This window comes from Lepisosteus oculatus, chromosome 9 (genome assembly GCF_040954835.1).
Source record: "Lepisosteus oculatus isolate fLepOcu1 chromosome 9, fLepOcu1.hap2, whole genome shotgun sequence".
Taxonomy (NCBI): Eukaryota; Metazoa; Chordata; class Actinopteri; order Semionotiformes; family Lepisosteidae; genus Lepisosteus; species Lepisosteus oculatus.
This window is the reverse complement of record NC_090704.1, coordinates 11,335,613-11,361,500: the sequence shown is the minus strand read 5'-3', so window position 1 is coordinate 11,361,500 and position 25,888 is coordinate 11,335,613. Positions and strand designations below refer to the sequence as shown.

At 35.3% G+C, this 25,888-nt stretch overlaps 1 protein-coding gene across 3 annotated transcripts in view; it reads left to right on the top strand.

Moving 5' to 3' along the window:
- Positions 1-25,888, top strand: part of nr5a2 (nuclear receptor subfamily 5, group A, member 2) — a 60,031-nt gene that overhangs the window by 30,677 nt on the left and 3,466 nt on the right. For all 3 annotated transcript variants that reach the window (XR_001479340.2, XM_006634873.3, XM_015355654.2), the window contains exons 6-7: positions 3,421-3,540; positions 7,680-7,827. Coding sequence is in view for 2 of the 3 variants with exons in the window: in XM_006634873.3 (XP_006634936.2) it covers positions 3,421-3,540; positions 7,680-7,827 (268 nt within the window). In the remaining variant the exon portion in view is untranslated. The remainder of the gene's footprint in view (positions 1-3,420; positions 3,541-7,679; positions 7,828-25,888) is intronic.

The window sequence follows — 25,888 nt, the reverse complement described above, 5'->3', positions numbered from 1 at the left end:
TAATACACTGTCTCTTAAGATATGAATGATAGGTATGGGTTTGCTGAATTAAGTGACCAAATCATGTGTTTAGCTGAAAATTAGTTGTTTTTGGACAGTCTCATTGGTGTTAGTATGACATCATATATGGAAGAATTTAGTTCATATTTGAAAAAAATGTCATCTCGTCTGTAAACTAAGGAGGAGGGCTTGTTTTACAATTTCTGGCCCTGGTGCCTGTGTTAGAATTGAGGGACAGACAAATTCTGAACTACATCGGGATATTCTATTCAACAACCACATTCATTTGAAGGAGCTCAAACTTGGTTTAAATCGACTTTCCAGCAAGACAATGGCAGGAAGTGTATGTGCAATGCTGTGCAACAACGTTGTCGCGTTACGATGAGCAAGAACAGGTCCCAATACTTGGATCAATAGAGTGCCATGTAGTCAGGCTGCCATCAGTAACTGTAAGTGGAGTTCTGTAGTAACTAGACCCTCCTGGCCATACCTTCACACTTGGACCTTCTCATTGATCTTTGCAAGGTGTCCTGATTTATGTCTCTCAGATCATGACCTGTCATTGACAGGCTGTTTGGTTGTAACCTGACTAGAAGCTAGAATTTTCTAGTTGTGAACTAGATCAGGAGCAACAGTGCACTGTAATATGCATATTATGCATAGTCTAGCCTCCAACGTACCAATGCGTGGTCATAATTCTCTTGATAAGCGTGGCATATCTGTTTTTCTCTCTTGAATTTCTCTAGGCTTGACATTTCACGGTTTAAATCATCATATCTCCTGTATGCAATCAACTCTCTTACTAATGAGGTGATTTAGTGGTAATACAACAGTCACTTGAGTATAACACAATCATGGATGATCAATTATTCAAAATGACAACAAAACATTTAATCAATATTCAAAATCTGTTTTTCTTGAATTTGCCATTATGATTTTATTTTGATGTTCAGTATGTGTGCATGTTTAAGAAGGTAGAAATAGTTTTGCCCAGAATTACATAATGGTTGACAGTCGGGCAGGGGTTAGCATTTCTGCCTTGCAGTGCTAGGGTCATGGGTTCAATTCTGGACCTGGGAGGCTATCTGTATGGAGTTTGCATATTCTCCCTGTGTTCATGTGAGTTTTCTCTGGATGCTCCAGCTTCATCCCCACAGTCCACTGACATACTGGTACAGCAGGTTAATTGGCTTCTGGGAAAATTAACCCTGGTGTGAATGTGTGCATGTGTGTCTGCGATGGACTAGTGTCCTATTCTGCGTGTACTCTGCCTTGTGCCTGTAGCTTGTTTTTATGTTATTTAGATTTGGTGATCCTGGATGCATTTTAGTATAGTAACAAAGAAAATGTTCTCTATCAAAGGTTAAAAGGAACTTGGATGTCCTTCCACTCTTGGTTAAATCACCTTTTGAAGGTTTTTATCTAGTTGTACAATTTATTGATAAATTAACTACAAGCAATCAAGACATGGTGCAGATTGTATCACATAAGAGTGTAAAAGTGCTTGTTTAAATGATTCCCATATTCTCAGGCTTTTTTATTTTACAGAGCAGACTTTAATGTGGTTCACTTAGTTCCTGAAGCAAGCCCACTCTTGGTTTAGAGATCAATGTAGAGCTGTTTTTACTTTTCCATTCAACTTAGACCAAACAGGCCTTGCTGCCTGATTTAAGTGGTGTCATCCATTCTCTGCAAAGCCATGTTTTGGCTGCATACAAAATAAACATAACAGATAAAGCCAAAAGAACTACAGTAACAAGGAAGTGTGGTAAGAATAATCAGCATAAATAAAAAAACTGTATATGTAGAACCTTGTTTCATAATCAAGTTGCTTATACTTTGAAAAGCTTTCATATAATGCTGTCTACAGATGCAATATATATTTGGAAATGTTATTTCACCATTTTCTTAACTGTAATGTAAATATTTGTTGCAATTATATTTGATGTGACTTTGGACAGATCACTTTCTTTTTATTGTTTTAAGATGTATTACAAAACGAGCCTCTACCTCCTTCATACCTGACAGTTGACATCATAGCATTTGTGATTTTTTCTCTCCACTTTGTGTAAACCCTATTAAATATAAACAGCTTCTGATTTCTGTACGATTTTGCTGAAGACCAAAGCTTGATCCTGAACACAAAAACAAACAAACCTTTTTTTAATATCCTGTCTGTAGAAAAGTTTCCATGGGTGAGATAAGAATATCCACGGGATAGTTTTTGTGGAGAAAATGGGGAAACAATCTTATTTTTTTTCCTCATTCATTTGATCTCCCCTTTCAATGCTGTCTTTCTCCATCTAGCTGGACAGTGTAATAATTAACACAGCGAGGTGTGAGAAAGACTACTTTTGACAATAGCAGTGTTGTTCTAGGTTATACTCCCCGTTTACTAACGTCAGCATCAACTGATTCTTGGCATCAGAAACAGACTTTTTGTGGGCAATTTGTAACTTAATCATTATTAATAATAAATGAGTGCACAGGGTGGTGTCACATGGTCAGTGGCTAAATCAGTAACACTGACAAATGGGGAAACATATGTCCCGAGAATTCCAGTTCACTTTGACGCATGTCAAAATTCCCAGAATAAATACTTTCAGTCAGCCTCTGTGACATCTTCCCATTGTGTTTTAGTAACAGGTAAACATTTTTCACAGTTGTGTTACTACTAAAAGACAAGATGGCAGCCTTAATGTAACTTTACTGCATTCTCAACCCTGCCTAGTTCAAAGTTTAATAGGCAGCCAGCACCACAGCTTATTAAACTCTTCTTACATCCAGCATCTACAGTACTTAATAATACTGACTTAAATGTTTATCATAAATGACATGAAAAAGTAAAGTCATTTTAAATATTATTCTTATATTTGCTAAATGCACTGTGTTGTGCATGTCCCTCCACTGAACAAATCAGTTTTATGGATTTTGTATTTAATAATTGGTCTCTTAATGATTAATTCTTCATTTAAATGTCCTGTAAGTTATATAATATTGTATACAAATATTGCAATTTAAAGCAACAGTGTTTTTTTAAATTAATTCATACTGTAACGCTTCGGGGTTCACGTGGGCACCCTCGCTGCTGCCACATTAGGTTGGCCCCCCACCGGGGGGAACTCGAACCCGGGCCTCTGGCATCACTCAACAGGGACCCAGGCTCTTGAGCCAAAGGGAAATCTCCCATCAGCCCAGCGGCTGCAGTCCTTGCTATTCACAGGGAAGGGCGGTGACGTCACCGCTCTGGTAAGCCAGCTCTCGCAAACAATGGAGGCCATATGTGTTACAATACTATGCATTTATGCAGATCCCCACCTTCTTTTATTTCATGGATAATTTCTGTGATACACAGAGTACTTGAAACAATTAGAGGTAGATGGAGATGCCATTGATTTAATAGTTTCTTTTTCATGTCAGGTTGATGACCAAATGAAGCTTCTTCAGAACTGCTGGAGTGAACTCTTAATTTTAGACCACATTTTCAGACAAGTGGTACATGGAAAGGAGGGCTCCGTCCTTCTGGTTACTGGGCAACAGGTAAGCTGCATGATTACATAGACAGAGCACTCTTTCACTGGTTGTGCCTGAAATTACTTTATGAATGTGTTATATATGATAATACAGAGACAAATACAACGCAATCTCCTAAAGTCATACACACAGTTGTTGACATTGTATATTAGTATTTTTCAGCTACTGTATAACAAATTTTAAAAAACAAAAATAGCAACCACTTGAATACATTCTGTAGATTTCTTTTAATAAGAATAAGAGAACAAGAACAAGAATAAATTGCACTATCAACATTCTGTCAGAGCAATAAAAATATCACGATTTTACTTGTAAAGCTCTTTACCTTTTCTGGCTGTATGCTTTGCAGCTAATTCAGTTTTCAAAACTTAGCTTTTTAATGTTGGAGTCTTATTTACTATGCTACATATTTCAAATAGCATTTAATGAGTATTCTGTATTGCTGACTTATATGTAGCATAAGCAAAGCTATAATGTCAGAGTATAAGAATTTGTACTGTCCCTATAATAAGGGCTCAAACTGATTTGTAAAAACTTCTCCAGAACATACAGTACACACACTATTGGCCTCAAAACTATAAATTACACAAATAACAACCTTCAGAAATTAAAAGTGTTTAAAAGGTGCACTGAAACTTTCAGGGCTACGTATTTCAGTACTGTACGAACGATATTTGCTTTTCTGCTTTGAAAACATCAATGGGATGTTTTGCTACACGTTCCCCTTTTGCGAAACGCGTTTCATCCAGAGAGGTGCATTCGCAGCAATGCAAAGTTTGGCAGAAGCTCGAAAGTGGAATGTGTTGATCTTTGCATTTGTTTAATAAATTTCACTCCCTGGCTTATTGTCATCCTATCTCTGTTCTCCTAGCAAACCTGAAGTCTTACAGATAACACTATCGTCCACATCCCATTCGTTTGTCATTCCTTATTTCTGTTTTGATTTAAAAAAACTGAGACACAAGAGCAGGCTTTGCTTGGTATTGCAGGCCGGCTGGGATGAGTGAAGTGCTGTACCATTTGCATATTTTGGCTAATGAACAGCTGGTATTGCTAGGTCTTCAGGGAGAAGGGGTACACTCGACCTGTTCATTATCTTCCGTTACTTTACAGTGGTTTAGGAATGACAGCCGTCTTGCAAAGTACAAATCATCCCAAAACGGGAGTGTGGGATCTACCTAAAAGAGGCTTGTGCAAGATGTTAATGGCATTTGTGGAGGACGGACATGATCAATTAGCTCAGGATAACAAGTTGGAAGAGTTTTGCAGTCTGTATCACGTACTGGGGAAGGAGCAAACTTCTCCAGTAACGTCAGAAATGTAGCCATTGTTTTTACTTTGCTAGTGTTTCAATATAAATGTTATGAGATTCCTCTGAGGGTTTGCACAGGCGTGCTGTCAGAAGAGATGTTGTTTGTACTGCCTCTTGTGTCAATGTATCTATGTATACCTCACTGTGGAATTGCAGTATACACTGAGATGGATTAGTTAAAAAATGAACTGAAACATTACACCAAAGGAACTGCAATCAAGCATGCCACTGACACACATTACTGCTAGCAGCTTGTAATAATATTGAAGTAAATCTCTAGGAAGGAAATACTTTAGATCCATTTTAAAAGTTCCAGATATGATAATTTGGGATGACCAAAATTTACTCCTCGTCTAGAAAAATTCAAATTGATTCTTAGTTATTTCTCTATAAAAATGTAATTTCAACAGTGATTACAGAGAAAAATAAATCATACAACATTTACATTATATTTAATATGACACATTGAAATATGAAAGATAAGGTAGTGTACATTAGTAAGTCACATTCTTAAGCTGAATAAATGCCCTAAAAACACAATACAGCATGCCAAACACACTTAATGTAAGCAATTTTAAAAAGTGATATTGAGACACTTCGGATCTAGAATTAGCTGTGAACTCCTTTCATTCTACTCATTTATTTCATATTAATAACTGTCGTGCAACTATTTTCTTTTATGGTATTCTTGTGAAACGACATTTCCAACAGGTTTAGAAACAGAAATGCAGGTTAATTATGTAAGGTAGTAAAAAAAAACTACCCTCACATAATTAATTACAAAAATCTGCTTTATAGATTTTTTTCATGACAAGAGCCATTAAACATGGCAGTTTTTCATTGAAAGGATGGGCCTGATGTCTGATTAACAACCAGATGTTGCCGGACTTCCATTGCAGTTCAGTGCATGTGTCTACTGTAACAATACAGATTATTGTCCTAAGTCTTTTAGCAGTGGTCAGACAATAAACTCCTGTATTCTTGGTAAGAACACTAAGGCAAGGGAATGGTGTCTGAGCTGGGGTTCTCATTGAAGTTATTTCATGCACAGTTGATTTTATGTAAATTGATTGACACCTTTGGGGGTCTGCTTTTCACTGACTCATAATTTTTTACACCCTTAAAAAAAAAAAAAGAACCGGTGTGCATCTCGAATTCTCTAGCCTGAGCTAAAAAATTCTACTCATCATATTTACACAATAAATAAATTCCAAACTGCCTCATTTTTAATTGCAAATCCTGCTCGAGGGACCCGTTCTTGTGCTTAGGAGGCAGCCGTCTACCTTCTTCCAGAAACCCTAGTGCAGTCAATTATGGTAATGAATTGTCAATAAATATAAAAATTTAATATGGCCTGCTTACAGTGAGTGGCAGCTAAGGACTTGCCTCCCAGACAAATTTGCTGTTGCTGCAGATATTAAGTGCACCTGAAAGAGTAGTTGTGGGCCACAGGGCCTGCATGAAGCCTCATAACGGAGCTCTGGGAACTCCTAAGATCCCCCCTCATGGATAACGTGAGTGTCCAGAAGAAGAAAAGGAAAAATGCAGAGCCTTTGTTTATTTGATCTTCATTATGCTGCTGTTTTCATTTTAGTTTTCTCCCTGCTGTGGTGCTAGGATGTACAGTACAATAGGCAGTGCAGGCTAAGTTTAGAAGGAGACATGAGCTTGCTGTACAGGAGGTGTTGTACAAAGTTACAGTACCTCAAAAGATACCAGAATCTTCTGAGTTAAAGTTTAAAACATATCACAAGACTGGTTTTAAGAAGATTTAGGTAGTTTACTATGATAGAGTGCAGTAGAACAGGAATATTTTAAACATCTTTCTGGAAAAGACAGAAAGATTGACTTTGTTCACCAAATTCCCAACAATAGCTGTTTCCCCCACCAGCAAATAAATCGATTCTACATTAATATGTGTACAAAAAGTTCATAATGTAGTTCAGAAAAGCAACTAACTGAATCCACTAAGCCTCAATACTAATCAAATTTGAACTGCAGAATGAAAAATAAAGTATCTCTTAAATAACAAGAGTACTTATCCATCTGGCAGAAGGGTGGGGATATTGTAAATAGTTGGATAAGAAAAAATGAAGTGCGACTTGAGCAATTTTTAAATCCATAATGAGAACGTCCAAGGAAATATTTGTGGATTCCATAGAAACAGTACATTTCTGTGTGCTATTTTCTTTCTTCAAATTTAATCAATTTTCTGGGAACTGTCCAACCAAAATGAGAAAAAAAAGAACAAAAACACATCGAGACTTGCTGCAGCTGCCGTTTTATAAGAAGCCGACATATGCGCTTGAACTTCATTATAAGAATTGTTGAGGAACTGTCTGCTAGCACTTCACAAAATTGCAGAGTTCTATTAATGCATTCTAAAAGTCCGTTTGAGGGGAAGTTATAGATTAAAAGACACATTTTCAGATGTGAGCTTTTCACAGGATATTCAGCAATCCTAAAATTTAACCACATAGTGTAGCATATCTGACAAGGGCTGCGGCTGCTGTCACTGCCACTAATGTATAGAAAGCTTTAAAGATAGAATATTTCTCCTGTTTACCATTTAAATGCAAATATTGGTTGTCCATGGAATTGTTGAGTTAAGTGTTCATGCAGGCTTACATTACTTAGTTCACTAGAAATCTTTCTATTTACAGGGATAAACCGAGTGGTCTCATAAACAGTGAAACATATATATTTTTAATTAAGCTTAACAAGCAAATTGTATGACAATGTATTAGTAATATTATTGGAAAAGGAGAATGTGTCTGGGACTGTATACCTATTTAATAATTTATTGTGCATTGTGCTCTTCTCTCTTATTTAGGTGGATTATTCCATAATTGCTTCCCAAGCTGGAGCTACACTGAATAATCTTATGAGCCACGCACAAGAGCTTGTGGGCAAACTACGTTCCTTACAGTTTGATCAGCGGGAATTTGTGTGTCTGAAGTTCTTAGTACTCTTCAGTCTCGGTGAGTAGCAGCAGCATTTAAGCTCATCCTTGAAATCATTTTTCAGAAGGTCACTCTGGAATTTGGAATTCTCAAGAAAACAATAACTGCTACTTTACTCTGATAACAAAAGCCAAGAAAACTGCAGGTGCTGATATTTATTCTACTGTGTGCATAATATGAATACTGATTTAGTGCCTGGAACACTCAATATGGAAGACTAAATTTTTAATCCTTCCTGTATAAACTTATGTTTTTTTAAAAAACTTGCATGGACTTAATTTTACGTTCCACACAAAATTTTGTAAAATTCAGATCAGTTGTTTTTTTATTTGTGTAGTACAGAGAAATCAGAGAAATCAGGGTATTATTTGTACAGCATCATGCAATTGCCATTACAGGCACACTGAATTGACATACAGTACTGCTTTTGCAATCGTTTTTGTTAAGACATTAAGGTCATCCACTCAATAAATTAATGTGTAAATATCCAACTTCCTTTTTAAAATCATACAGTATGTATAAAAACCCATGAAAAAAGCACTGTAATTTATATTATTGAAGGGGACAGCCTTTTGTTTGAACTGATTATTTGAAGAACAGTTTTAAACATGTAAATCTCTTGTATATAAGAAAGCACTGCATCACACATTATTTGAGATGACAAGAAAAAAAATTACATTATTTAGGATTATTCTAATGTGATGACAAGGAATTGTTGTAAAGTGTGGATATTAAAATAGTTTATGCAGGTAGATACGGTATATATATATTTTTTTCATGCAGTAGACGCAGAAGAATAATGAAATAGGTTGTATATGAGGCCTACCTAGCTGTTATATTTTGGTGGGATTAATATGTATTTTATTTTCTTTAGCATGGAGCTGATTATCAGAATTATTTCTTGGAAACACCATACATAATGAAACATACACCAGAGAGTTGTGTACAGCCTAAGGCAGTATTCAGGCCTGAACTTCAGAGCTGCGCTACAGTTTTGAGAGGGAAAACTAAGCCTAGAGATTAGCCAGATACCGGTTAACATTTTACTAGCACAGCTTGGTAGATGCACATTAATCAAATTTGAAAGGCAAATAATAGTGGGTTTGAAATTCTAAACATAAATATTGCACATGCTTTATGAAAATAAAGTTACATAAAGCTGCATATCGATTTTGTCTTTATTTTTGATTCAGTTATGGAATACTTATAAATCCTGTCATGTCAGAGCACTGTCCCTAGCATTGCGTTATTTTCTCATCATTCTTGCTGCACACCTTGTTCCCTGTGCAGTGTGTCAAGGTGACTTCTGAAACCACATCATGAAGGTTCACTCATAAAAAGTCCCCAACTCTCTGTTCAGATTGCTGCCAGCACTGAAACGGAAACCTGAGGTTACATCAGCATGAGCAAATTCAAATTCAAGAATTCAAGACAGTAATAAACGAACCTATTAACAAATAAGAAACATGCATGTCTGATGAGAATGAAAAGAATTCTAAAGTGAAATATACAATTAATTTCCAAATTGAGCAAGTTAATAAAGGATAAGTTAGTTCTATTGCACTTGAATCTAGGCAGTTAAATTGATGCCCCGATGGAAGCTCAAATTCACTGTGCAAGGGGTGGTCATGACAGTTAAATTGCCCTTCCACACTATTTGTTTGACGTAATGTAGATGCCTTGAAAACTTGCACCGATGTCTTGCACCGATAGTTTTGCTGCACTTTCTTCAGTATCCTGCTCAGTCTGTTTTTATTGCGTTTGTTTAAAGTTACAAACCAGACTTCCATGGTGAATGTTAGGACAGATTCAATAGAATTTCAATGGAAAAAAGTCACTGTTGTACTGCACACATTAAAAGACTGGAGTTTCCTCAGGTAGAACAGTTGCTGTTGTCTCTTCTTTCACATGTCACATGTGTTTTCCTCAAAAGGTTAGCTTGTAATCAACAATGGTGCCAAGATATTTATAACTGCTGACAATATCAATATCTTGCTCCACAGTGACTGATGGTTTTGCTTGACCTATTAATTACAGTGTTGCCAATGCAACAACAATTAGCAAAGGGCTAAAAGCTATTCTTGACACATTTAAAAACTTTTAGAATAACATACCTTTACTGTATTTGAGAGGCTCACTCCATGCTCTTCGGGCTGTAACACATACAGTACTAGGCTGCCGATTCTATTGCGTTTCTTCCCCTAATCCCTGAATAGGATAGATAGCTGTTCTAATTCTGGAAGGTGTGGGAATTCTATTTTTTTGGCTTTCATTTTTTATTTCAGGGGAGAGTATTTCTTGCAATGTAGCAGAAAGCATAACCCAATATTGTGCTTCTCCCTGCTGGCATTTGTAGCATAGTCGCTCCTATCTGGGTCTTCCACTTTCTATGACTGGGCAGTGGTTGCCAAACCTCTACAGCCTGTACATTCCAATACACCAAAATGGTCTTTTCTGCTGTCCTGTCTGTGCTCACTCAACAGATATTGTACAGATACAGTGAATTAGCACAATGAAGAACTGGCTGTAGGTTTCATACAGTAATTAGATCAATATTTGAAAAATGAAATGATTCTTTCCCAGATTCCTTCCAAAGTTCAAAATGTGATGTGATGTATTTTGATTTTTGAGGGGAAAAAAATTCTTTAATCTACTCCTCACCAGCTTTTAATTAGATTTAATTGCTGATCTGTAATGCGTGTCTCAACTAAACATTCCTTATACAACACAAGTAAACATTAGAAACTGAAGGAAACTGCAAACCGCCCATGTTGAATATTGTTCCAGATGAGGCATAATTCAGTATTGCTCTTTGGCTTTGAGTAGAATTCCATTGATAGGCTTTCTCCAGAATGGTACCTTACTTTAGGGAAGTATTTTTAATACAAGGAATATATTTTATTTGAAAGTTTTCATTCGGTGTTATTCTGATTTTTTAAGAAGAAAATGTATTGAGTACTTTTTGGACTACTGGAAAGAACAAATAAGGGCACTTAAAGAACAAATAATCCATATCCACCTTGTCTTGATGTACTGCACAGCCTTCACTCAATCCAAGAAAAGTCTGGCCTTACCATACGCACATACATTTTCTTTTTCCTGATCACCTATTCTCTGCTGATTTATCAGCATTACAAATTAGGCCTTTTAAATAAGATCAAAGCCAAATTTCCCTGACATATGTTATACCCTATAGTTCTGCCTCCTGTATTTTCTATCAGTAGATGAACTTTGCAATGATCTGTCAACAATGATAGTCAGCCTCTGTAAGCCAGGGAGTGTTTGTAAAGCCAAGTGTCAATAAAGAGGAGGTTAGACATTACTTGACCTGAATGCAGCAACTTGTCTTTTCATGACTCCTGAAGTCAGAACTGGCAGCAGGCAATAGACACTGCTCTGCTGTCAGTCTTAGCTGTAAACAATTGCGCATGGGTTTTAATGTTGAGGAGTTTATCAATGGGCAAATAATTGCAAAGCAGCTATCGATTCTAACAAACACTCAGTGTTGGGCCTGAGTAAACTGTAGGAATTGGGCTAGTTTTTGTTTTTTCCCCCCTTGCACTCAAAAGTACGAGGCACTGCTATCCTAAAAAAAGATAGCAAAATGTTATTCCTTGCTACAGACTAGCACTGATGATTCTGGAACCAATAATATTGTCAGGTCAGTTTTTGTAAGTATCCTTGTTTTACTTTCAAAATACAAACAATCGTCAACCACACATTTTTCATTCATATGTGCCAAATATGGTGGTGGGGGTGGGGGTTGGGGGGAGGGTTAAATATACAGTCTTGGGATCTTGGTGTAACCCCGCAGTTAAGGGTCAGGTGCTGTCATTTGCATTTGTAAGAAAAGCAGCACCATCATGAGTTGTCAAAAACAAGTAAGCAAAAGAAATCCAGGCCAGGTTCATAAGTGCTCCCAATGGATAGGAGATTTGTGGGTATAGGGGTAAGTAACCTAACATTTTCAACTTTAACAAAAAAAGATGCTGGGATTCTTTTTTTTTCTGTTCTTCGTGCTTCATTCATGTTTCTTGTTGGACAATTTGGAAGTTTGATTCCTGGTATTCTTGAATTCTGCACATCTGGCTTAGCATTTCTTGGCGGTTATTTGAGGTTTTCCAAAATGTGACTGCCATAACATGCACAAGCAAGAAAAATACTGGATTTTCTGTCAGTATCAGCTTGCCCTTAACTGCCAGAAATGTGTTAGGTATGGTGTGGCTGTTATAACCTTCTGTGAATTTTTGAGTTCTTAATCTGACAAGGGAGTTGTTAGTCAAGCGCTCAATGTAAATGAATGACCCTCAACATAAAAAACCATGTATCCTTATTAGCATTTTCAACACATTTTGTGAAGTGCATGCCCCTCAGCACAAGGGGTCACTTGCCAATCTGCTGAAACAACAAACATGAAATCTGCTGTTTCTATTAAAAGGTATTTTTTCTCTAAATTTTAATTCCCAGATATGAGCCACTAATTAAGAACACATGCCTTATTTCACTTGTCAGAATCAATGCACATATCTTCATAATGTGCAAGGGAGATTGGTAATGCATGCATCTGAGAATAATGTTTGCAAATATCCATTTCCTGAAATTTATTAAATCATTTGAAATTCGGTCGGAATTGATTAACATTCAGAAGCTGCGACGGTTCGATATTTACGCCTCTGAGACCAGGCTGGGGCGAATAATGGTGCATAAAACTGCTGCTATGTCTTAATTAAATGCAAGATAATAGGAGTAGGTTTTTCTAGTGAGCAAAGCAGTTTGGCAATGGCTGGCTGTAAGTCATCTCGAAGTTCTGAGTTTAAGTATAATCAATACGTGCATAAAATAGACTGGTGGAACCTGGCTGTGCACTGGGAACACATAACTCTGTGGGGGTCATCAAACTGCATGGATCTGAAGGAATTTAAAGAAATCAAATAAAATAAAGATTAAAATGAGGGAAAATAAAACAGAGATGACACTTTGACCTTTGGTATTGAGACCAGAAACAGAGAAAAAAGGCAATTCAAAGAAGTGCACCCCTGTGGTAATTAGGAATGACATTTTTTTTCTCTCTCATTACTTCTGTGTTTATGGATATTGTCCATTTTCCCCCACTGTGTTAATCAAACACTCCAGGTAATAGCATAAAAGCATTTATATGTGTATGTGAATGTGCATAATTCTGTAAATATTCATGGAACCAGTATTCTGAACTGATGATCCCTTTTCTATCAGCATCTACTAAATTAGTCATTTGCTGTAGATAAATTCACATGTCTGGGATATGAGAAAAAAGTCCTGTGAACATTTATACACAATTTATGTGGAATGATGTATGATAGAGAACGTTATTTATTCTGAAATTTAAAAGACTTACTACCACTAACCTTTAGCACACCCTACCTTAAGTGAGTGTTTTAATAACTACAGGCTTTGAATCACCTTTGTTATCCTTGCTGTCAATGCAAAAGTCGATACATTTTAAATTTTTAATGAAAAGTATTAGAAAAGCATGATGTACTATTTTATCCAAAGTATAAATCTGAAGAAAGCTGAGGATGTACTGTACATAACAACCACTTTTTAAAAATGTGGAAGGACCTAATAAGGGTTAAAATGGCTTTCATACTTTATCAAGCTTTAAAAGCTCCAGATCTCAAAAATGACTTCATTATGGTGTCCAGTGGCAGGCTGTTTTGATTAAATGCAACTTTTGTTGAAATGTAGTCTTTTACCTCTGACCTAAGTCATATTAGTCCTTTATTAGGGCATATATAGTAAATTCCAACATCTTAAATACAAGATACAACAGTATATGAAACTGTAAAGATATTATGTGCCTTTTGTTAAAGAGCACAGGGCTAAGACACTTTTCTAATCATATAAGGATTGACTTTTGCAACCCTTCATTCTTGAAGTTAAATATTCAAAATCCTTGTGAACACTTCATTTATAAACCAGGCTTTGCTAGTAGTGTGTTCATGTGGTCCATGGTTTTGAGTTTTTATAAATTCAGATTCACATACAATGTGAATAATTATAATAACAACACAAGAAATAATATATAGCTTAACATTATAACATACCTCTTTGCTTGAAAAGTTATAGCTTAATAGTTCAGTTATGGTATTCTCTTAGTATGGATTTAGTCTTTACAAAAGCCAGTGTTATCTTATTATATGTTTTCAGTTTTTCAGAAAAAAAGGAGTGTGGAGTTTGGCAGGACTCACCAAAAGCAAAGTCTTATTGATTCCTGGGATAGAATTTGTGATTTCATTTTAAGGTGCATTGTATTTCCACATTCTCTGCCTCCTATGAAGCACTGTGCTGTGCTTGAGCTATTGGTATATCAACAATAACTGTTACAAGCAGCTACAGAAAAATCAATAATGAATGTTCATTACCAGGTGCATAAAGTGTACAGTGCCTGCACCTAGGAACTTAGCAGTCAGGTGCAGCCAAAATCATGTACTGTAGGTATCTGTCATATTTGTGTTTTGTGATACTTTCAATAGAAATATCAATTTTGAATGTCCATTACCAGGTGCTTAAAGTGTATGGTGTCAGCACCTAGGAACTTAGCAGTCAGGCATAGCCAAAATCATGTACTGTAGGTATCTGCCATTTCTATGTTTTGTGATATTTTCTATAGAAATGTCAATTTTCCACAGCCTAAATTTAGTTCATAATTTTTTTGGAAGACATATTCATTAAGGAAATAGATGAACAAGATCTATTTCTCAAAAAAGTCATAAAAATGTTTAATTATTTTGTTGCAACATAATGCCTACAATATCTCTTTATTTTATTCATTGCTCTTGGTAGGATTATATTGAAGTTATGTCTGTTACACTGTATGTACATACAGTACAGTATATGATGTTAACCATGGATAGTAATGTTAACTACGCATCAATATAATCTTGCTTATTAAATACAATCTGAACATTTCTTATGTTATTCAAAGATGGAAGGAATGTCCACAAACACTTTATAAAGTAGTCTTTACAACTCAGACCCGATGCTGTTAATAAACATTACTTTCTGTCCTTTTAACACATCACTATTCATATGTCATTATTGTTTATTTCACAGTACAAAGTAAAAATATCTCTTTACATTCTACACAGCAAGTGGAAAGTAGGGCCAGTCTAGTCTGTCAAATTGCAATAAAAGCATATTTATCTAAATTCGTATTTATGAGGCAAATGCATAATGATATATTTTTCACATTAATATGTGTTTCAATTCGTGTCTATGTTAATTCCAAAATGGTTGATGGCACTTAAAGGAGGAAAAATATTTCATTGCCCATGAAAGTGCCACTGATATCAAATACACCTTCTACAAACAGCCCTAGAGTAAGCTTCTGTAAGAATCAGAGCACAGCTCTTAAAACATAAAAACATAAAAAAAACTAAAGCTTTTAAGTTCCAATGATAGTGTCTTTCTCCCAGGTGAATGACAGCGTGAATTATCTCAACAGTAAAAGAGCAACAGCTACTGTCGGGATTTCTATTGATCAGTCCCGTGGCCTGGCTTATTTAAACATTGTACACAAACACAGATAAAGAGTTGCACAACCTCTACATAAAAACCTGTCATTTCTCTATCGATCTCACAGAAGGATTTCTATTCTGTGGCCATCTATAAAACGCTGTCTTAGTCATAAGAAAGAAAATGGATGCAGGTTCCGTATTTTGTTCAAGGAATAGGGCTAAGATTATGCAAGTCAAACAGATAAAAAGGAAAAATATTAAATACTGTTTTAAGGTTTCACTTATAATGACATTTGCTAACTGATTAAGCTAAATTTTCTTAGGTTATGAACAAACTGCCATATATTTGTAACCAGTCCATAGCTCTCTTAATTTCTTCAATATTTTTATTAAATTAATAAATAACATTAAGAAAACGTTCTAGTTTCTTTAGTAGCTCTCCCTCAATTTAGTTTATGTTGTAATAGCTTAAGGTTTATTTTGTTGCTCAATTTTACCTCCTTTACATTAAACTAAGAAGTTATCTTATTTACTGTACAAATTTGTCATACATTATCTTTTCTTTCACTTTACTATCTGGTGTTCTACCGGACACTACTGAAACTTGAGGCTGTGATTAAACCTAAAACTTAATAAAGAACACAAATGACCTAACAGGTGCTCAAACCATGCCTCTTGTTCTTCGTCCCCACTTAAAGTCGGTGTTGTGTATTTAAAGCAGCACAATCTCCTGCTGCCTGAGCTGCTTCACAACCCATTGGTCAATGCTGCAAATATTTCTCATCATCACTCATTGTCTTAAGTTACTGAAATAGAATCCTGAAATCCCAGACAACTGCAGAAAACATAACAATGGAGAAACACAGTATCACCATTATATGAAGAGGTTTAAGTTGGCTAAAGACGAATGAGGACCACATTTATTTTCTGCATTATTGCCTGTTCTATTTGTAAATTGTAAAACATTTCTAGTACTTCTAGTACTTTCTTAGGAACTTTCAGTGATGCAGCTTTAGCACAATTCCAATCTCCTTATAGTCAACTATACATCACATTTGCATCTTGATTTTAGGATTTCCCCAGCTTACCATGCAGTATTCAATGTTATATACTGTAAGGACATCATTATCAAAGCCTACGATTGCTTTGACATACCATATGATTATCACACTTCTGTGTGACAAATGTGAGGATTTAAAAATCAAGTACATTATGAAAGCCTTTTATACTAAGCGACCATGAAAGGACAACCGCCCTGTATATCAAATGAGTGACCTTGAAGAGAGTAAAGAGTCTCATTAAGGATGAAGATCGTTTTCACCAGCAACTTGCAGTATACAGTATGAGTGCACTAATATGTAACTAGTTTGAGCATTTCAGAATTAAAATGTTTCTTTCCCTTGTTTTGCAAATGATGCATGTAACACAGAGCTTGCAATTCACATGTGTTTCCTTATCTAAATAAATAACATATTTAAATAGTTTTCCTTTGTAGTTAACTTGGGTGTCATTGACAAGCCACACAAGCCAAAACAAATCCCTTACCTGTCATGTTCCATTATCGGTGAGAGTATAGAAACTGCTAAGAGTAATGGTATCCAATAAATTTAATAAAAATAACGTTGATATATTCTAGTTCCATATGATACAGGGGACACATTTGGAGTTAATGCTAATCACATCTGTTTCTTTAGTCAGCACTACACGGCTCATCATAAAATCAAAAAAGCAACTTGGAGACACGAAGAAAAATTTACGCTATGGATTAACTGTCCTTCACACAGAAAATATACATCCCCAGGCTCTCCGTTGAATTATTAATTCAAATTTGTCAAAAAAAAGAAAGAAAAAAATGTATTGATGGGAACTTGCCTTTAATGACCTCATTAGGTGTGCACTCTCAACTGCAGTTGGGACTTCTGCTGCTCCAGGATTTTAGAGGAAGAGGGTATACTTGACCCCCGAATGATTTTCTGTCACTTTTTCATAAACAACACTCCCTGAATGCCTCATACACACATACACATGAAATGATTTGTGAGAAGTCCACTGAATGCAAATCAGTTTAGCTGGGACTGCTTAGAGGCAAATAATAACAGCATTAAAAAAATATAGAATGCATGGTCATATTTACTGGGAGTTCAAATTAAACACTCGTTTGCTGAAAAATGCCCTCAAACAAGTTTAGCCCTTCTCTTAGACATGCTTCTGGAAAGACTTGACTTAGAAATACCCATTTTTTTAGGAAGTAAATAGCTGTCAGAAATAATCCAGAGGCTTGGTTGCAAGCATTTCAGAAGTGTTACGTTGATTCCAACAGGACGGAAGGCCTCTTGTTGCTGAGTTATTTTATACATTCTAAAAGTTGTCTCTGCTAACTTTGATCTTTCATAATATTGTCTGTTTCAGCGAAAGCTAAGTCTAAATGTCTTTCTATGTACATACACATACTTGCAGTCCTCGATGATCACACTCAAACAGTCCAATTATAACGCTTCAGTTATCTTTATTTATTGTTCTTAAATCGGCAATGGTGGATGTTAAAAATCACAACACTTTTATGCCCTTTTCACATGTGTGCCACTAGAGTAAACTCTCAACATGCATTCATAACTTTTCCTTGGTTTTATTTTGCGTCACTGGTTTCTACGGTATTTTTTCATCATCAATTAAGAGGTAAACAAGGTTCCATATTTCAGTTAACTTTCTTTATCGGCCATTGCGCAACTTTCTCCAGTTGCTTTTGATCAAATTTGCTGGCCATTTTTGGAGAAGAGGATTCTCCCTTTTTTTTTTTAGGTTTGTGTCATGCTTGTACTGTGTATGTGGCCATGCTTAGTCAAAAAAACGGTGAAGAAATAAGATGGTGAAATATCACTTTTCTAATTATTGTTTTTCATGCCGACCTGAAAAAAGACAGGTGTATTTACTGTATTTAGGTTTTGGGTAAAATTTTGTATTTCACCAAGGAAAAATAAATAAAATTGCAGGCTTACCAATCACTCTCTAAGTAGTTATGATATGGTAGCATGCCAAGTCCAAGGAAAGGACAAGTGTTGCAGAATTACATGTCCTGTGATGGCGTTAATGACCTTGTCATAAGCTAAGCTAATATTTAACACAATTAGAGAAAAAAATATAATGTTTCAAATGCTTTCCACATCTTTTAGTTGAAGAAAAATGTAACATTCCACTACTACAGTTCTTCACAAAACTCAATTCTTACACAGTAAGAAGATATGCTTCTAAGTATAATAATGGTATAAAAGTGGCTTCATGCTAGTGATTGGCTGATAAATGATTGACCAAAATGTTAAGCATGTAATAATAGGGTTGAGAATACACAACCCAAGCTAATTGCACAGAATTCCCTTTGAATTGCACTGAAATAAAAAAAATCAAACCTATTGTCCTATTAAAATTCATTCAAGCTCATTGTGATTTTGGGCTTCTTCTTGAAAGGAGGGAGAGCTGTATTTGGTTTTGGATTTGAGCTAATGAAACAGTTCATTGAATTTTGGCAGCATTAGAAGGTGAGAGATCAAGAGCTCTGGAGAATACAAACCCTCAGAGACAGTCATATTGAAAGACATTTGTATTCGCCTGAGGGGACTCTTGATTTTTATTATTATTTTTCGTGTGTGATGCTTAAGACAGGCTGCAAGATATTAAGTGGGTATTTTTAATGTTAGAACTTCCAGATGTATTACAGATTGCATCTGTGTTTCAAAACAAATGTTATTTGTACTGTACAACATAAGTACAATATAATGTCTTCTCTGTGTCTTTTGAAGGGCCTCAGTATTAAGTGACCTGTGACGACAATTGTATTTCATCTCCTAGCCTCACAAGAAGAACGATTATTCATTTCAATGGGAGGGACTTCACAGAGGAATGTGGTTTCCAAGTTTTAAAAGTGATTTTGCATTTTATTACTTATTAATAAATGGTGAGATAGTTCTCTACCTTTCCAGGCACAAAAAGCTCTTAATAATATGCACGTTGGCCACAAAAAGAAATAAATAGATGTAAATATATTTCTCCATCTCTGGAGAAGGGAGAGTGCCTTTCAGCTAGTATTTGTAACAAGAAGAGTCTGTCTGAGCTTCTCCTGTAAATTTCATCATACCTAAGGCAGTTTTCCCCCTCATTCGAATTGCTGAAAAAGTGGACTTGTCCTCAGGCAACACTGTACATCCACTACCTGCTTAGCACAACAACTGGAGCTTAAATTTGACTTAATATATCCCCAACTGGATGTTGCTGTTTAATTCTCTTTCATATGAACCCGTTGGTTAGCTCACAGTCCAGCTAGGCTAGGTGAACAAATTGAGCCTTCATCCTTTATTCTGACACACTGACAAAACTTTGCTCCAGCAGTTTATTCAAAATAAATTTCTAACCCCACAGTACATCCCCAAAGGCTCTTCAGAGAAATTAATACTTTGCTGCTGTGGTGATGTGCATAAAATAGTCTTTAATTTAGAGCTAAGGACATTTACAGTCTATGGACCTGGACCCATGTAATGTGTTACAGAATATTTGATTAAATTAGGTTCTGTCCCACGTTAAACCTGCTATCATCACAAGTCCTTTATTTCATTACAGAACTCCCAGGAACAAACCAATGCACTGTATGTTTAGTACATGTTTACGAGAGATCAAAGTCCTGGAACTTTGTAATGTTCCATTACAACTTACAATAAATCATTTTGCACTTCACTTCGGCACTTTTCAGACACTTGTACACTGAAGTGTATTCATCCAAAGACTGCATTAAATGTTAATAACTAAATTATGTACCTTCTAAACATTTCCTTATTTGAAAGTTAAAAAAACACCCCAGACAAGAGTATGCCTGAGGATTATAGCAACTTAAAAGTAGACAGCTCAAGGGAAGAACACAATTCTTAAAAGATGTCCAATATAAAGACACCTCGCAAAATGTTCAATATCAATTAGTTTTTGGTAAATAGCCTTAACATTTATTTAAAATAAAATAGAACATTATATGAGGCGCCAAAAACAATGTGCAGCAAATACAAATAAGATATACTGTACATTCAAGATATAATTGCACCATTCAATTGTGTATGAAAGATATACTTGATGCCATAGTGGTCTAAATATATAGAAAGTGGTGACAGCTAAAATAATTCAATACCTTAGTACATTAATTAAAATTGAAAATAAATATTAACAGAACTCTAATCACCTGCTGTGCATCTGATGAAGTAAACCAAGAGATATGAAAAGAGTGGCAAAGAATTTTAGTTTTTAAAGCAGGTTGTTTTATTCATCGGTTGATTTAACAATTCAAATATTGGTTTTACAGATTCCTATGATGTACAGTACTAACTTCTAAAGGTTGATTAGCAGTAACCTGTAGGACATTGCTCTCTGACAGTATGAGCTATGTGTGTAATTGGCTCTCATTCTGGGCTACTCAGATTACATGAGTGAAGTAAGTGCTTCATGCGGTGAGTGTTCAACAGAGAGGTAAATGGATTTTATTACTGCTGTAAAGAGTTATACAATGTTCCTTAACAGATTTGTGTCAGCCAGGAGCCTGTTAATCATGTGTAAAAATTTACAGCACACCTGATTACCATGGAACATAAAATTCCCTCCCTCACTTTTAAGAGCTAACAAGAATCTCTTGCTACATACTGTATCCCTGCTTCTTTTAAATTTTAAATGTTTCTGCTCATGGATTTGTGAGCGATTTATTCATTTAGGAGTAAGTTTATGTTATTGTTCATAGATACGTAGCTTTACAGATCCTACAGAATATGTTATGGTTGTTGTTGGAGACAAAATCTGCTTATCACAGTGGATTATTCAGTTTAGAACATAATGACAAGTGAAGTTGGAAGTAACAGGTAAAAAATCTCATTTTGGAATACATAAGTTATAGAAAAATTGTGTGTGTGCATTTTAAACGAGAAGAAATAGACAAATGATTTGAAATCAATAGATGAAACATGGGACTTATAGGCCCCTCTAGTCCTGTCCATTTTAAAGATACTCTAAAACTGATTTAAATTATTTGTTAAGAATGCAAATATTGTGTAAAATGAACAAGACAAATGAGTAAGATAAAAACCATAACTTCTTAGATGTAATGTTGGGATTTAATGTACAGATTTCGAATGAAGCTCCTGAATTCTAAAACAAAACATTAACATTTTAAAATGCAGTGTTTTCCTCCTAAGAGGTGCAAACACAATTTTGTTGAGAGAACCATGGGTTTCTTCAAATTCTTTTGAATAAAAAAAAAAACATTTCAGAATATGGATTCAAATAAGACCCTGTTGTATATGTATAGGGTTGACTGCAGCAATAACTACTCAAATGAACAATATATTCTACAAGACCTCAGGGTTTACTCTTCAGCCGCAATGTAAAAATGCACAACACCCCTCTGTGTGTTCACAGAGAGGCTGTTTCATGTAAAAAGTTGATAATTAGTCCCTGAGTGAATAATGTAGAGAGGAAGATAAGAGATTGTTACTTACCGTCAAGCTACAACCTGCTTTGCTCACTAGTGTTCATGATAATATTTATCAGAGGAATGATCAAAATGCTTTTTTCAAGATAAAAATAACAAAAATGTAAGACATTTGCAGAAATGTGAAATAATTGAAAAAACACTAGTACTATTGTCATTAAATTGACTATATTGTTTTTTTAATTTTTCAAAAGGAGTCACATAATAATTAGCAATTAAAATGTAGCTTTTTTGCATCATTTTTCTCTTAATTAGCTTGAAATATCCGTTCAGCTGTAAATCTCTATAGTTTTAAGCAGTCTCCCACTTATCCCCAAATAGCCTCAGATACTTTTATAATGCAACCATGGTAACATCTGATATTTTAACTAAATTTATTTTCCACATTATAAGTCTTATACTCAATAATAAGCATATGAACTATATATGGATAACCCTTTTTTATTTTTCTTTGAAATTGTATACTGCAGCTCACATATTAGAAATACTTCCATCATTCTATGTTGCTTAAAAAATTAAATAAAAAATATCAAAGCATCATTTGAACAGTATGAGCTACAGTACGGCATGAGCCAAACTCTCTGAATACATGGAGTGCTTGTGTTAATTGTGTTAAATGCATGTGTTAACTTGTAATTTTTGTATCATAAATCCTTTATAAATTACACCTATTTTATGTACTTTTATTTTCTACAGAAAGTTATTTTATTTTTATTGAGTCTGCACACTGAGCAAAAGCATTACTAATTAATAATAGTCAGATTTAAACAATAGCAATTACTTACATAATCCAAATTTTATTTGAGGTCAAATATGACAGTAGAAAAACAAACACTGGTGTGATGGTATTGGATAAAACTCCCATTTCAGCAAATAATTTCTGTTAAATGAATGTGACTTACTGATATGATGCTGATAAGTGTGAAAAAGCAATATTATCCAGTTAATCCTGATCATTGGCATCAACATGCTTTTAATATTGGCACACATTAAAATCCATCATTTAAATGTAATAATTAAAAAAAAACTGAATCCAGCATAAATATGTTAAACAGGAAGTTTTATTTTATGTTACCAAAAATCATGTATCCTGGATCTTTATGAGGATAAAAAATTACATTTCTTAAGCATTGAGGAGAGTGGGATTCAGTGTACAAAATAATTATGTTATGGATAGAATATTAAATCTAGTAGTTATTCCACTTTTGTTTGTGTTGTTGTTTGTATTATGTATCAAATACTTCTCTATTCTGATTAAACAGGATTGCTGCACTATTTGCTTTTTACACTTACGAAGAAGGATTTTTCACTGAAACACCCTGGGAGAAACATTATTTAATCATTTAAAACTTACTGTTCATATAACACAAAAATCTAAAGCACAGGCTTGTCAGATTTTACTTTGCACACACCTTGAAATATCAGTACAGGTATGAGAGTTTTTGTAAACATTTTTGATATAGTCTACTTGGAACATGTATGTCAAACAGGTCCTGAAGATCTGTTTGCATTTCATTTGTACTGCCCAGTAGCATTGGGAAACCCAAATGACAGCTGAAATGAGAAGAGAAAAAAAAAACTCCTCTAACATTCACTGTTCCAGTGGTATCAATCCACACTTGTTAGAGAATCCCTATGAATATTTCTTTCTTGGAGATTCTGTAACTACAGTCACATATCTGTCCATACATTATTAAAACGGATTTGAATGCATACAATACGTCATTTTCTATGATTAATTAAAATTAATTTTTAATTTTTTTAAGTTTTAATTACACTACTGATTGATTTTCCCAATGAATGTGAAATCCTGAATTCATTGTTTACTGAGTTGTGGAAATACATTTTAACTCTAAAAACTTGCTTATTTCTGTACTACATTTTGACTGTTTCTGTTAGTGGAACATATTTATATCCTCATTTAAGCACTTGGTTCTTTTAGAATTCAATGGATAAGTTCTACACATTGAACAGTTCCCTGGTATTTATGAAAAAAAAAACGTTGTACAGGATAAGTTTGAATAAGTTAATGCTACTCAAAAGTATTTACATTTTTCTGGTAGATGTGATGAAAAGGCAGCTCAATGTGCAAAGTGTAATTGGCCACATTTTCAAAATGTTTAACTAAGAATGTATTATTAGCAGAGGTATGCAGGATGAAGTTATGTGTGAAAATCATATATACAGTGAATCAAGATCCTTATTTTTTCATATAATTGGAAGTTGTATTGTGTAAAAAGGTACTGTAATGTTTAATCTACAGAGACCTAGGTATTTTTTGAAGTACTGTTGATCCCACTCGTCAGGCAAAACAGCCTTCAGTGTAGCCAGATTCAACTATTAAATATCAGAATCAACATACTGCTAGTCTCTTGTAGGCAGTGTCATATCACACCCTCTTTCCCGGTCCAGGGGCAGTGTTATTATTGGCAGTTACTGAAAAATACCAGCCCTGCATTAGAAGAAAACCTGTGTGTACTGTATGTATACTGTGTACAGTATATTTGGAGGTGCATGTTAGAAAAGAGATACATCAGGTCAAATACTGTGGCCTCTTGACCTGACTTTGCCTGTAAGTGTGCTGAGAACATGCTTATATACTGTAGGCTCTGAAGGGCCATATTTTCATTTTCCAAAGCTCATTAGTTCCTGCTGTATTTTCTTCTCTGAGTGCTTGTAGTAGGGCAGATTATTTTGAGAGCCACTGGAGTGTGCCAGATGGTTCATTAGTACTGCCCGGGCAGGTCAGAGTCTTTCAGAATCATTTGGAAGTGTCAAACCGACACAGGGACCCTGTCAGCTTCTATTAGAATTAACTGTGTAGAGGTTCTCGATACAAACTCAACCTAGGGTCAAAAGAATTAATAAAAGATCATATGCAGTGCTGTCTATGCCAGATTAAATGCAAGATTGCACTAGGGATTCATTAGATAGTCATATATTACTCTATAATGGCTCCAGCCATGTATACTGTTTTATTTTCTGTAGGATACACTATGTCCACTTGTTTAGGTAGGAAGTTACGTTTAAATTATTTTATAAGCTGTAATATATTAAGGAGAATCTGTGCAATAATGTACAGTACAGATATAGAACATTGTATGTGTGCCCCATTTATGGTGTCTCATCTTATACACTAATGAATAAAAACATATGAAAGAGGAGGCGGTTTGGCCTATCTAGCATTTTTGTGTGCAGTAGCTAATTAAAGTGAGGATCTCAATAAGTCAATACATAAAAAGTCAAGGTACAGGTAGCGGACAAAAAAAAGGAAACAATTTGTTGGATAAATATGCCAAGTATATTAGAAGCAAAGGTCTTCCACACAGATGTGGCTTATGCATTAATCAAGCAGGTGAAATCCCAGCATGCTTAGGGATCGTGTATAAAAATCCTGGAGAGGCTGGGTTGTGTATAATGATAAGCATGCTGCAAGGTCAGTGACTTTAGTCTGACTGATTAGTGGGGCAATAGTTGGGGTGCGTTTGACTGGAGCTAGAGTGACCCGAGACAGCTCAATTTGCTGAGGTTTCATGAGCAAAAGTGTCTCGGGTGATGTCAGCAGGGAACTCTAGTGGAAAGACATCATCAGCAAAAGGCAACAGTGAATGGAAGCTTATACTCCAGGATTGTGATGTCCATGACAAAGCAGGCAACCACAGAGCAACGTGATTGCAAATTTCAGCCTGGGACAGGGGCAGCTAATGTCTTCGCAAACTGCCAAGAACACCACAGACTAGGATACCATAGTCATGTTGCCATAGCTATCACACCTGGCAATTGGCATTTTTGCAAGAAAGCAGAGGCAATGGACTACCAAGCATTGGAGAAATGTGATATGGTCAAATGAATCATCGTTCAACATGTTCTCTACTAATGGACAAGTAGACTTGTAGCACAACAAGTAAAACTCTTCGTACACACCTCAATATCCCTAATTTCTTGGTTCCAACAGTGAAGGGTTCTGGTGGTTCAATAATGTTTTGGGAGCATATTGAATTACTGTAATATGAATTCATAGAAATACTGTGCACATAAATAACAATACAAACATATTGAATTAACTCTATAA